Source organism: Rhinolophus hipposideros, assembly GCF_964194185.1.
Source record: "Rhinolophus hipposideros genome assembly, chromosome: 21".
Taxonomy (NCBI): Eukaryota; Metazoa; Chordata; class Mammalia; order Chiroptera; family Rhinolophidae; genus Rhinolophus; species Rhinolophus hipposideros.
This window is the reverse complement of record NC_138067.1, coordinates 33730688-33744882: the sequence shown is the minus strand read 5'-3', so window position 1 is coordinate 33744882 and position 14195 is coordinate 33730688. Positions and strand designations below refer to the sequence as shown.

Below are 14195 nucleotides of genomic sequence, written 5' to 3'. Positions count from 1 at the left end.
ACCTAGAATAAACATAACTTCTTTGAAAAAGAAGAACAAAATTTGAGGCCACAATCTGATTTCAGTCTTACTATAAAGCTACACTAATAAGAAAGTGTCGTATTTGCCGAGGACAGGCATATCAGTGAGTGGAACAGACGAGTCCACAGATAGAACCCACACACGTATGGTCAATGCTTTTCAACAAAGACACCGAGGCAGCTCACTTGGGAAAGGGTAATCTTTTCAACAAATGAGTCACCATATTTATGCTGTTTTTTGTGGCTGATACAATTTTCATTCCTGTTGGATTCTTGTGCTGTTAATCATGGATAGATAAGAGTTAGTTAGCCACAGTTCAGTGTGTTAAGTGTGCCACGACCGTCTTCCAAACAGTTAACTACGACTTTCTCTTCCCCTCCCTGTGGGATGACAGATTACAAGCTGGCCTTCTTTTTGTAGGTGATGTGTGCGGAGCCCCCTCCTCAAGCTTGCTCTCAGGATACAGGAGGTGGCACGGGCCAACACCTGGTTGTCCTGTGCTAGCTGGTACCACCTGGCCATTTTTACGGCATCACAGGGTCTGGCATGGTAGTGACTAGTAAGGTTGAATTTGTTTCAGGTATTCTTGAAGCATTTAGGAATGAAAACGTTGTGATGTGTACAGTTGGTTCCTGTTAGGCTTCCTGTTTTCCCAGTGAGGAAAGCTCAGCCCTGCCCCAGCCCAGCTGCTCAGCAAGGCTCTGAACCCAGGTCTGCCCCGAGAGGCGTGCCCCCGCTGTGCAGCGCAGGGGTTTGCTTCCCCCTGGACAGCCAGCATGGTGAGGAGCTAGGATCTTCAAACTGCCATGAACTTTTTAAGTGAAATATAAGTGCACATCCTATCTTATATTTCATGATTAAAACCTGGGATCATCTCTATCCAGATCAAAACGGTACCAGCCTTGCGGGTCTCCGGGGAGCCTTCCTGTGCAGTCTCCTGACCATGGTGACCTCTCTTCTGCCGCTGTCGCTGTCGCTACGTTCGCACTGTTGGGACTTACAGGAGGGCATCAGTTAGTTGTTCAGCATGACATCTGATTTACAGGGGTTTTTTCCTTCTCACTTCTCTCCCTCTGTTGTTATGTAGTATGAATGTTCAGCAACTTATTTATTCATTCTTCTGTTGATGAACATTTGGGGTCTTTCCAGTTTGGGAAATGATAATGACACGCACATACGTATATTGGGTTTTTCCCACAGTGGCAGATACGGTTTGATAGTTTGTCAGAGTCCTTGTGCCAGTTCTGCAGTCCTGGAAGCTGTGAGAGTTCAGTTTACCCACGTCCTTGCCCACACTTTGTGGTATTGGTTTAATTTGAGTCACACAGTGGGTGTATAGTGGCATTCTGTGGCTTTCTTTGTTCTTCTGTAGCCCACTGGTCATGAAGATGTTCCCTGTACTGTCTTCTAAAAGTTTTCCGTCTGATTCGTCTGGAATCCATTTTGGGTTTGTAGTAGAAGGTGGGGGTCGAGGTTTGTTTCCTTCCTTACGGATGTCCATACGGTCCTTGTCACTTACTGGAGAGACCCTCTTTTCCCCACTGTGTTGCAGCAGCCTGTATCGCCAGCCAGGTGGGGTCCCCAATGGGTCCCTTCGTTCTGAACCTGTGAGCCTTGGTCCAGGACCACTTGCTGTGATGACATTCGCGTTATAGTCTTGATCTCTGGTAATTTAATTTGCTGAACTTTGCTGTTTTTCAGAATTATCTTTGCTATTTTTGACCCTTTGCTTTTCCGTATACATTTTGAATAAGCTGGTTCATTTCCACAACAAGCCTGCTGGGATTTTGATTGGATTGCTTTCAATGTAAAGAGCAGTTTGGGGAGAATTGCCATGTTAACAACATGAGTTTTCTTATCAGGAACATATCCCACCATTTTTGTCGTCTTTATTTTCTCAGTAGTGTTTTGCAATTGCTTAGAGGGCTTGAACGTCTTTGTTAGATTTATTCCTATGTATTTGATGTCTTGATAGTTATGTAAGTGATATTTTAATACCATTTCCTAATTGTTTGTAGTAAACAAATCATTTACTTTCTGTATCTGGCAACTTCTTTAATTCACATACTAATTTGAATCCTTTAATTGTATATTCCTTTGGATTTTTCAGGTATACACCTATCATTTTAAGATGTATACTTTGTTATCCCTCAGGGGGGAAAAGGGATTGAGCCAAATCTGGTTCCGTAGGGGACTTGAGTTTTGTGGCCCAGAAGTGTCACGATGTGATTGCTGATGCATCGACCCTGTTCTGCTCCGGGAGGTGTCATAGGAGAGTCGTCCATGTTATTGCATGTGCCAGTATCTTTTTTAGTGTTAGGATTATTCCATTTATGCCTACAGTAAAATTAATGTAGATATTTGCCTTTTTTAAAAATTTTTTATTGGGGAATTTTGGGGGACAGTGTGTTTCTCCAGGGCCCATAAGCTCCAAGTCGTTGTCCTTCAATCTAGTTGTGGAGGGCGCAGCTCAGCTCCAGGTCCAGTCGCTGTTCTCAATCTTGGTTGCAGGGGGCGCAGCCCACCATCCCATGTGGGAATTGAACCCGCAACCTTGTTGAGAGCTCGTGCTCTAAGCAACTGAGCCATCCGGCCGCCCCGCCATTTGCCTTTTAATTGGCAGTTGTGTTGTTTCATTTTTTTACCATTATGAACAAAACTTCTGTGAACATTGTTGTGCTAGTTTGCGAACGTACCCACTCATTTCAGTAACTTTGTTAGAAACTCCCAAAGCGGTTGTGCCCTTTCAGTCCCACCGGCCATACCTCAGGAGTGCTGTTTTCTCTGCCACACCTGGTCAGCATTTGATACTGTCAGTCTGCTTTATTTTGGCCGTTCTGGGGAAGTCTTTAGATCTCCTTGTGGTTTAATTTGCATTTTCCTAGTGCAGACCGCCTTTCCGAATGCTGATTGGCTGGGTGGGCGTTTTTTTTTTGCAAAGTGCATATTTAGACCTTTTGCTCATTCAAACAAAAATGTTTTTCGGTGGATGTGATGATAGGCGTCCTTGCGTCAGTCCCCTCAGGGAGCACGTCTTTGCACTTGAGCAGGGCATTAGCTGTGGGTCCTGCCCGGGTCCTCTGTGAGGCTCCCTGCTCTGCATGCGCGGAGACCTCGTGTGAGGAGCAGCGTGGAATTTTATCACAGGCCTTCTCTGCAGCTATCAAGCTGATCTTGTGATTTTCTTTATTTTCTTCATGTGGTGAATTACACTGATTTTTAAAAATTTCTTGCGTTCTCGATTACTTCATTATTGTTACGTTTTGCCTTACCTTTTTAATGTATCTGTAGATCAGTTTGACCAACTGGGCCGGGAGTTTTACTGATGGACAACTGATTATTAGAGTTCGGTGTTTTTGCTGCTAGGTTCCGTTCTCCTAGTGCTGGGTAGCAGGTGCAGGTGGTGAGAGGCGTGGCTGTGTCCCCGTCCTCCTGGAGTCGTTCCTTGTTCCAGCACCATGTCCAGTGGCCCCTTCTGTGCTCCAGATGCCCCTGGAGCTGGCAGAGATCTCCCCGGCCACTTGAGGGTGTCTCTCGTGAACTGTTAAGGTGGGGGGCACCAGGGCTGATCCATGGGGCGGCGCATTGGGACCGCAGGAGCCGGAATGCGGTGGTGCTTGGTGCTGGCAGGTGGCTCCTCCCGGGAGCAACGAGTGGCCCGGGGGCATGGCTGTGATTGCACCGCACTTACCAACAGCTGCCCTGGGGAAATTCCAGAAAGAAAGCTTGCTGGTGGGGAAGGAAACGCCTGCTGTAGCAGTACTGTCTTCTGCAGGCGTCAAGCGTGCTGCCCTGTGGGGCGGGCTGTGTGTGTGCCCCTGCACAGGGCTTCATGCACATCCTCCCTGGAGCCTCTTACTGCCCCGTGGCCGGGTGGGGAGGCTGGAGGCCTTATGCCCCTTCCCTTCCCTCCCCAGTTCGTGTGCGCCAGGAGCAAATGAGCCACAGTGTTGGTTAGAAACTCCGGAGCGCCCTGCCCGGGATGCTGCTGTTTCTGAGGGGTGGGCTCCAGGCGTCCTGCGGCGGCAGCCCACGAGGCGGGCTCCTGTCTGCACACGGTGCTCGTTTCTCACCGTCACCACATACACACGCCTCGCGTGTGGGGATCACACTGCCCTCCCCTGCCCTGCTCGGCTCTGCGCAGTGCTGTTTGCACACATGACACTGGGTGGGGAGCGGCCGATGGACGTGCCGATGCGTACTGAGCCCTCCACTCGTCCTGTCCGCCATGGTGACACTGAGGTAGCACCAGTGCTAGACTTGCTAAAAGTGGGCCAGCTGGTCGGGGTGGACCTGGAATTCAGGCCTCCTTACTCTATAGGAGAGACCAGCCTTGAGACTAGAGCAAGGAAGCGGGGTGGGGAGGTGCCCCACCTGCCCTTCAGCCAGCTCTTGCTTCGGTGGGTCACTTGCACCGGGTTTGCAGCTGTGGGCTCTACTCTGGGATGGGTGCTTGGCCTGCAGGGTCTGTGCGAAAGGTAGCCCCGCGGGTTCCCAGGCCTGTGGGGAGGCCAGAGGCAGCATGAGTACTGGGAGGCGTGTGCGGCCAAGTGGGGGTATCAGACAAAGGAGAGGCTGGCCCATTCACAGGAAGCACAGCATCTCGGGGAATGGAGACACTCCTGGAGGGGGAGGCCCTTCATTCCACAGGGAGACTTTCTGGTGGAAATCAGGACTCCACCTGTCCACACCCCCTTTCTAGGCTCTCGTACCTCGTTGTTGGGTCTCTCCCTGGGAAAACGGGTTCAGAGGCAACTGTGTCTCTATGTTCTTCTTTCTTCCTACTCAGTGAGAACACTTGTTAGCCGTCATTTCTCAAGACTCCTTTGGGTTCGGGACAAGACGTGGGGCTGTGTGGGACAGGGTCAGCCGCAGTGCTAGTCCGTGAGGGGCCTGGTGGGTCAGCGTGGCTGTGTGGCCTGGGGAGGAAGCCGAGGAAGCCACCTGTGCACACCTGAGCCTGGCAGCAGGCGGGGCTGCTTATCGCCCAAGTAAGAGGTTTGTGTTAACTGGCATGTGGTAAAAAAAAAAACCACCATAGTAAACATGAGGATTTTGAGACTTTAATTTGGGAATGATGTCTTAGAGTGTCACTTTCTTTTCTAGGATAAAGATAAAGTTTCTCTAACCAAGACCCCAAAGCTGGACCGCAGTGATGGAGGGAAGGAGGTGAGAGAGAGAGCAACCAAACGGAAGCTGCCCTTCACGGTGGGGGCCAATGGAGAGCAGAAGGACTCGGACACAGGTACCCGCGCCGGCCTCCCCTCCCATCCCAATCTCCCTCCCGCTGCCTGCAGGGCAGCCTCATATGGCCCCTTTCCACGTCACACCTGCCAGACTCTTCTCTTGCCCAGAAAGTGTCCTTCTGGTTGTCCTGGCACTCGACCTGGCCTAGGGGTGGCCTGGAGCAAGGCCTCACAGCTCCTTCTCCTCTTTCTCTGAGGTACAGGGCAACTCAGAGCTGATAGGAAAGATTCACACAGAGAATTCGCCTTAGCGTGCAAAGTAGAAATGTTCCCCCAGCCCCCAGCACGCCCAGGGGACCGCCCCGTGTGTGTCCCGCCGTGAGGCTCCCCGCCACTCATCTCTGTGCTCTGTGTAGTCTCTGAAAGTTTTTAATTGGAGGATAAGCATGGTTTCCCTCAGTGCTAAAAGAGCACATAAATGAAAAAGCCAGTTGTTGGAAATAAAAGTCACAGGGACCACTGAAAGTAAGCAGGAGCCCGTGCGGTCTCTGTGAGTGTGGGTGGGTCCTGGGCGTGACTGAGTGTGTACACAGGCATCCCCGTGTGTACTTGTTTACATGTGCGTTGGAGCATGTATGCATGTGTGTGAGCATGTTGCCTGCACTCGAGTGTGTGCACGTGTGTGTGTGTCTGCATGTATGGGTGTGCACACGAGGGCTTAGTAATACTTGGTGTGTTCGTTTTCAAGTTGGTTCCATCTTGACTGCTCCTTGGGACGTGTGCTGCATCCAGGCAGTAACCCGGCCTCTCTCCTGCGAGCCCACACTCTCTTCCTCTTGATCCTGGAGCCTTCCCAGCCTGCTGGTCATCTGACTGCTCTGCAGACTAGAAAGGGCGCATAGCACACAGAGGGCCCGGAGCCTGGGGAAAGCCACAGAGCTCTGAGGTGTGCCCTGGCTTGCACAGAAGGCCGCCATAGGACAAGGAGCAGGGCCCTTGCAAGGATGGGGTGTGGATAGGGCCTTCCTGCATGTGAGGATGTATGTCAGGCAGTGAAATAAGATAAATATGTAAGCAAATTGGGGGAGATGGCAGAGGGAACAGCCTGGAAATGAGTATCTGTGTCACAGCTGTTCAAGAGTCGCAGGTCCCTCACTCACACCTGTTGTGCAGGTGTTCCCCAAGGGAGCAGGTTCCCAGTAGCTGGGCAGAGACTTTGCTTAGTTCAAAGCCAGTGAAGTGGATTTGGTTTTGGCCCTTGGTATATGAGGAAGGTGGCATGGGCCCTGTGGGGTCCTTCTCACAGGTTGGACTAAGCCCGTGGTTCCTGTCACTGAGGAGGCTCGTAGGGAGGGGGAGGGGGCCAGTACTCCATGGATGAGCAGTGGAGCAGAGGGTGGGAAGGGGGTGCATGTGGGCGCCTGCCAGAATGGAGAGGCTCCCAGGGATTCTGAGACTTTAGGTCCAGAGATGAGACCAGGCCGGACATCCTGTCCTGTTTTGGTGCCCAGGCCAGTTCTAGTTATGGAGGGTATGCTGTTGGTATTGGCTCTCTGGATGGTACGGGTCTAGAGGTTGGTGTCAGACCTCAGGAAAGTTCTGTGAGGCCTCAGAGCCTTGCTTTAAGAGCCAAGAAGATGGTGTTAAAGCTTCCACCCCCCAGGAGAATGTGCTGCCTGAGCAGAGGTGATGCAGCCGAATTCCTGCGGAGCTTGTCTGGGGGCGGATGTTCTTGGTGCCCCCCCACCCCACCCGCACCCCCACCCCCGTTTGGTAGGATTTCTTTGCAGGGCCCATTATGTTGTGTCAGTGGCTTCTGGGTTCTGCGTACTCCAGCAAGCCTCATATCCATCCATCTGTTGATGGTTAGCGTCTCAGCAGAAGGTATCCACACTGGTTTTCTGGGGTGTCTAGAAGATATCTGGGGCCCATAGGAAATCACTGTGAGATATGAAAAAAGTAAAGAACATTTAGAAAACAGAATTTTCCAACCAAGGACTATGTTAAAGAAAAATCTAAATACATATGAAATACAAGATTTGCCCTCCTATGTTTATTTTCCTATTAGGGGTTGATTTTAATATATAACTTTCTCGTACATGTGCTCAGTTAATGCAGCGAAACGAGATTTTCCAGTGAGATGATTCTGGTGCATGTCGGGGGTCACTTGTATGAGGAGTCTCTAAAACTGGCTGATTTTTGTGTATCGTGCCCAGCAGTGGGAAGCCTTCTGCTGGGCCCTGCTGGCCCCGCAGACCCTGGTTCCTTACTGGTTACCTGTCTTCTTCCTACCTGCACTTCCTGGTAAGCAGGATACCTGAGCTGTTCACTAATTCTGCACTAATTGTAGGAGTACTTTCTGCTCAGAAATGGGGTGAGATGTAGTGAGGCCATTTCTCTGAGAGGCACACCCCTCTGGCTGCCCTGCTGCAGGGCTGCGCCTCCAGCTGCCAGGAGGGAAGGAGAAGCCACGCAGAGTTAGTAACTCTGATGAGTGACTGAGATAGGGAGACCTGATCCTCTTGGGTGAGGGAGGGTCCTCAGGAGCCACAGACCTGGGGGGGCCCCTCTAGTAAGAGGCTGCCCTGTGTTCTGCTCCTGCGTGTTCCTCCAGCTCCCTCTGCTGGGAAGATGTGGTCTGGCACACCCTGCAAAGGGGGACACCACAGAAGGCTCCAGAAGTTGACGTTCTGAGTGGCAGATAGTGGCTTTCCTCTGCTGTGCCCTGAGTGGGGAGAGGCTGCGGAGCCTCCTCCAGAGACCACCGAGCTGCTCAGGAATCTCCTCCTGTTTCCTGGACCCTCAGGAGCATCTGCACGTGACCCAGCCCACAGGAGGTCGGCCTCCGCGCGCTTAGTCAGGGCTGGGGGCGGATTGCCAAGAGCAACACGGCTCCGTCTGTGGTGAGAACTGGAAATACTCTGTGCGTCCAAGCCCGATCAAAGCCAGTCCACCCTGAGGTGGTTTGTCCTTTTAGCTGCCCGCATAGCACCCTGGACAGCTCATGTCCAAGTGAATATGAGCGTATATGTGGGGAACTGCTTCCGTGTCCTTCCAGAAAGAGCACGCCCCAGAGGCAGGTCTCTGTTTGCACCAGGTGCAGGCTACACACACTGTGTCTCGGCTCCTCCGGCCTAGGCCCAAAGCAAGCCTGGCTGTCTGTGGAGGGAAAACAAGCAGACCCAGGGCCACCTGTTGCCTCAAAAGAAGGCAGTCCCTCCAACAGAGAGGAGGGCACCCGTCAGAACAGCCTTTCCCAGGAAGGTCGTCTGAGGAAGGCTCAGCCTGCCCGAGCTGCCTGCCGCTGACTCACTGCTGGTCTTGGTGTAAAGCGTTTTACCACTTACAGTGTTCAGGATGGAATTATGTGACGTATGGTAGTTGCTTGAAATTAAACTATTCTGTCTACTTTTACATGTTTACATTTTCCCACAATTTGGAAAAAATCTCTAAGTCAGTTATGGTCGTGAGTAGGACTACACGAGAGGTCCCCGGAGTCGTCTGGACCTGCCTCACGTGCTGTGTTGACAACATGGGCCTGACCACCTGCTGGAACACACCTGGGAGGGGCCCTGAGGGAGGCCGTGATACCCTGTGGACGCACACCTTTTCTGCAACCGGGGGAAATAGAGAATTTTCAATAAAAAGAATCTTCCTTTGCTGGTCCAAACTCCCCTTCTGTGTAAGAAGAAACAATATAAATAAATACTGCTTAGGTTGGTTTAGACGATTACCGACCCTCTGCTGGCTTCCAACAGAAGCCTTTGCTCCGTCAGTTCTCTATTCCTTGGTATGAACATTCGCCTGCCGCTTCCTACCTGGTAACCACAGGTGGGCCCTGCGGACCAGAAGCATCAAGAGCTAGCAGCTGCCTATTTTCAACACCTGAATGTGTCTTTGGAATGAAGAAAAATTGAGATTTTCTTCTTTAGCTTTTACCTGTGAATAAAACTTGTCTCTGGTATCTAGGGTGTTCATTCAGCAGTGCTGAAACATCAACTGCTCATTCATTCACTCTTTGTGGTTTGGGGACACTCACTCATTTACTGAAATCAGGATCACCCGGGTTCTGTAAGATGGGAATGGGCTGGCTGTTGTGACTTCTCCGAGGCTGTCCCCTGTTTGTGAAAAGAAGACATGCTCTCTGCCACTGCCATCTGCAGAACTTCTTGGAACTCAGCACCGTGCCCTGCTGAGCACTGGAGGTGACTTGTGCATGGTGATGAATGGGCTTCTCCTTCTTGCTCACTGAGTGCTGGACTGTGCCAGAGAGAGCTGGGTGGCGCCGTGGGAAAGGGACACTGCTGTGAGACCTCCCCTACGAGCTCTCAGGACTTGGCCGGGGCATTCTGACAAGACCCCCAAAGCTAGAAGGACGAGGATAGGATGCTTTAGTTACATGGATCAGGAAGCCCTGCTTCAGTCTGCTCTGGATGCCTGATCACCTCCCGTCGCAAAGCAGAATCGAGAAACAAGGCCATGCCGGGCCCACTTCTCTGTGGTTCTCATCTCCACTGCGTGGACTTGGTTGCTGCCCGTTCCTGACCTGCCATCACCATGGAGTAAAGATGAATTCCGTTACACAGAAGAGAGATGGGATGTGGGTGTAGGTGAGCAGCCAGTGGGGCCACAGCAGGAGGTGTGGGGGGCCCAGCACACGCCCTCCTGTGCTGTCATATGCGAGGAACACGTGAGGTCACTCATGAAGAAGCACCTCCAAGTAAAACATTTTCAAATAATGAAGAATTCCATGTAATTGACCTCTGGTCAAACTATTTCCTGATCATTTTTCCTCTCTAAACTTGAGCAGTTTTGTCTTACACTGAAGGGGAGTTTGGACCAGCAAAGGAAGATTTTTCTTTTTATTGAAAATTCTCTATTTCCCCCGGTTGCAGCAAAGGTGTGCGTCCACAGGGTATCACGGCCTCCCTCAGGGCCCCTCCCAGGTGTGTTCCAGCAGGTGGTCAGGCCCATGTTGTCAACACAGCACAGAGGTCCCACGACTCCGGGGACCTCTCATGTAGTCCTACTCATGACCATAACTGATTACAGTGACAGACACAAAGCAAAGTCAGCACAGGGAAGAGGTGCAGCTGCTGGTCCCCCCTCGGTATCACAGGACCACTTCCATGGGTTGTGTGGACACTCGGGAGTGTAGTCGAGCAGTGAAGCCATAGAGGGCAGGGCAGCAGGGGGCACATCCGGGCTGCATCCCGGTAAGACACTGGGCCTTTGGGGCATTTCCTCCCTTCTCTGTGCCTCTCAGTGTTTTCATCCGTAAAGCTCTAAAGCACGAGGAGTCTGTGGTCCTGATGTAGGAAACTGTGTGTAGCGCTCTCAGTAAGCATTCCAGTTGTTCTTGGGAGGAGTCTGGGTCAAGATGTGGCCACTCCACTGGTGGGGCTCCCGGGGTGGGGGTCGAAGGCCCGTGCAGGCAGGTACAGGGACTAGAGCAAGATGGACAGTGTGGGTCAGGCGTGGCTACAGGTTTGAATTCAGATTTAAAAATTTTGTTTTGTAGAATTGTCAGCATGTTTTGGTGTGGTGAAAATGGCAAGCGGTGGTTTGGGAGACTGTTGTCTGGGCCCTTTATGCTGACATCGCTTTTTCTGTTCCGGCTTGCGGGTCACGCAAGCTCTCATTGAATTGCTGCACACCTGTGAAACAGGGACTGTCGTCACCCTCACCTAGAGATAAAAGTACCCAGCTGTAGAGTTCATGCAGCCAGTGAGCTGGAAGAGCCCTTCATCGGGGTAGATGGAGAAGGAGACATCCCAGTAGACCCAGCTGCTCCCTGCTGGGAGGGAGGTTAAGACCAGAGAAGTACTAGGGACCTGAGCCACACAGATCGCCTTTTTTTAAATGATCAGTGATGGTAATTTCAAAAAAAAAGAAAGAAAGCAGGTGAGACAAATCAGGAAATAAAAAAGAAAAGCCAGTTAGAACTGCAGCCTAAACAGACGACAATGCCTCACTGCGCTGGTTTAAATGGGACAGCACTCAGCTTGGGTCCCTGGGTCTTCCATCTTGCTGAATTTAACAAATTGGGGTGTAATGCTTAGGTAAACATGACAACCCTTGCAACGCGTTACCTGATTCGGGTCATCTCTCGTGTGTGGAAGATCCATGAATCAGGCTTCTTGCTCAGGAGCACTGTATTTCATGACTGAACATCACGGGTAGGCCGCATGTATGGTGTGGAAGGTGTGCTCCCGAGGCCAAGTGAGACAGAAGGAAGCTGTCAGGAGAGCAGCTTCCTGGTACCCCACCGCCCCGCTGCTGCAGACTTATCTGAGCGTTACCCCACATTGCGCTGGACTTTGTGATTTCACAGGAGCACTGCTAAATGCTCTCCCAGGAAGCAGAGTCAAGATGGTATTGACAACTTAGGATTTTACGGGGGGTCATAGGCGTGACAGATTGCCCTTTTGGAGATACAGTGGACTGTGTCTCCTGGAGAAGCCTAGGAATTAGAGGTAGTGAGGGATAAACATAACAAATGAGCAGCTGAAGTCCCCAGGGGCTTAGAACAGTGACAGTTGGGATACTTCTCTGCCCTGCTGTTGCCACAGGTTAGCTGGGGCAGCAGTGGACAGGCCAAGGGCCTCGCACCTGCGAGCACTTGGGGTGGAAGACACCATCCCTGAGCTGAGGTACTGTGTTTCTTCTCGCCGGAGTCCACACGGGGTGAGGAACTTTGGGACATCTCAGAGACGAACCCTGCCCGCCCTTCTCCAGGGCTGTCGCTTGTATGTGGGCTCTCTTATGCCATTGGAAATACGTGCTCCCCCTAGTCCTGGGACAGAGACAGGCTTCTGTGCAGCTTCCTGGGCCCATTCAGAGCTACAGACCAGGATGAAGAAAGCCATTCTAAAAGAGGTGCAGCCCCAGGGGCGTCACACCTTGGGACGTGGAGATACAAAATATGAAATCAGGAGAATGGAATGAAAGAGGAAATTGAAAACACAAGCAAGGAACAAGACACTGTCAAAAGGTCTTGTAGATTTTTTAAAAATAAAATGGAACATATGGAAATGAAAATTATCACTGCAATTAAAAATTCAGTGGTCAAATTATATAGTTTATTAGCTACGAGGTAGAAAGAATGAGTGAATTAGAAGTTCTAACTAGTATTTGCCTAGACTGAGGCATAAGAAGAAAGAGAAAACGTGAAAGAGGTCACAAGATAACGGAGGAGAGACTGCGGCTCAACGTTGGCATCTAACCAAGGAAAGCTGTGGAGGCGCTGGTGCTGCTCAGAGAAGACGGAACCTGGTGTCTGTGAAAACCGGAGTCCTCCATTGAGGGAGCGTAGTGCGTTATGAGCAGGGGAGAGACAAATGATGTAACGTAAGCATTTTGTGATGAAATTACAGAACATCGCAGAGAACAGGGAGGGAGACGTTGCCTACAGAGAGCAAGCCGACCTCCCAGTGGCATCGTGGAGGGCAGAAGCCGGCACTGCCCCACAGAACTGGACGCTCCAGACTGGTTCTCATGGGGGAACCGTCCCCCAGAAGCTCACTCTGCTCTGGCTGCCAGAATTTGCCGGAACTCTTCTCCAGTGGATGCATCTGAATCCTACTGGGGAGGGAGACTGGGCGGCAGGAAGTGGACTCAGGACGCTGACTTTTGCACACAAAGGTCCCTCAGAACCATCTGCCCTGGCAGCCCCCACCGCCCTAGGAAAAGGCCCCATTCTAGCCCAACAGCTGCAGTAGAATGTGCAGAAGGACTATGTTCCGGAAGCCTGGGATGAGGAGAAAGGGGGTTAGTAGGAAACCCCCCCGACGGCCTGAGGAGGGTGGGGATTCTTGCATTTGCATTTGCCAGCTGGGTGAGCACATACCAAGAAGGGATGATCAAATGTACACTGACTTCACAGAGACCAGATGTGAACGTTCACAAAAATAGGTGCTGTAGTGATACAAGATGCTGTCATCACTGTGTTCTCCTAAGGGTGATGCAGGGGGACGGTCCAGGCTCATGTGAAACCATCTCCCACCCGTGAGCCTAAGCGGAGCGCCACAGCTGACGCTGGATACCGGGAGCACACAGGAATGAGGAAGACAGCAGACAGCCTTGAGGGAACAGGAAGGAAGGAAGGATCCAGTAGGAAGACAGCCCTACTCCGGCCATTGGGATATGGCCCCAGCTGTTTCCACCCATGCTTTTCTTCAGCACGCCACCTTCGCTGGAACTCTGCCTCTAGGCCGCACGCTGCCGTCACCTGCGAAGCCCTCAAAGCATGTGCAAGCTGCAGAGCTCAGGCCCCACTCTGCACTCGGCCTCCCCCCACCCCAACCTAAGCCTGGGAGAAGTTTCGTAGACTGGCTTGTCAAAGCTGTGCTCTCAACCTGCACTTGCTGCTCTGCTGTCACACAGAACTGCCAGTTTTCCATTCTGCAACTTGGCAGATACCATTTGGAAGTTTTGGAAGTTTTTTGTTTCCGGTTGGATATTAGAAACAGAAAATTAGCAGAATGCCAAAGGAGCTTGCCCGTCGCCCCAACTGTCGTTCCTCTTGCCCTGTCATTTGCACTGCACTGGCAGCAGGGGCACTGGCCAATGGGGGCCTGTTGCCCAGCCGGGGTAGGAGGCTAGTTTTGCAGCCTCCCAACTCCAGGGGGTCGGTCTCACCGGCTGGCCTCTGGGTTGGCCCCTGCCAACAGGACGGAGCAGATCAGGCCAGCCTGAGTGGTGTCTGGGAGGAGACCGCAGGGCCACCTCTAGCACGCAGCGTGCTCTGTGCATGTTGGGCCTCAGCCCTCGGCCTCATTGAGGCTAGGCCAGCATGGAGAGCTTCTGAGGGCTCTCCTTCCACCTGAGACTCAGCCTCACCACACTGGGACCCCTCGAGTACTGGTACCTTCAGCTGCTCCTAGAAAAGATTTCACCATCAAGAAATTGGTGTCTGAGATCTGATTACATTTTGCGTTTTTCCCTGTGTTCGGACACATAGAACATCCAATTTAAGCCCAAGGAGGT

The 14195-nt window shown here is 51.7% G+C and overlaps 1 protein-coding gene across 5 annotated transcripts in view; it reads left to right on the top strand.

Annotated features, from left to right (window-relative positions):
• The window catches only part of ANKRD11 (ankyrin repeat domain containing 11), a 200676-nt gene that overhangs the window by 161913 nt on the left and 24568 nt on the right, over positions 1 to 14195 (top strand). For all 5 annotated transcript variants that reach the window (XM_081031728.1, XM_081031726.1, XM_081031727.1 and 2 more), the window contains one exon: positions 5128 to 5266. In XM_081031728.1, coding sequence (XP_080887854.1) covers positions 5128 to 5266 — 139 coding nt within the window. The remainder of the gene's footprint in view (positions 1 to 5127; positions 5267 to 14195) is intronic.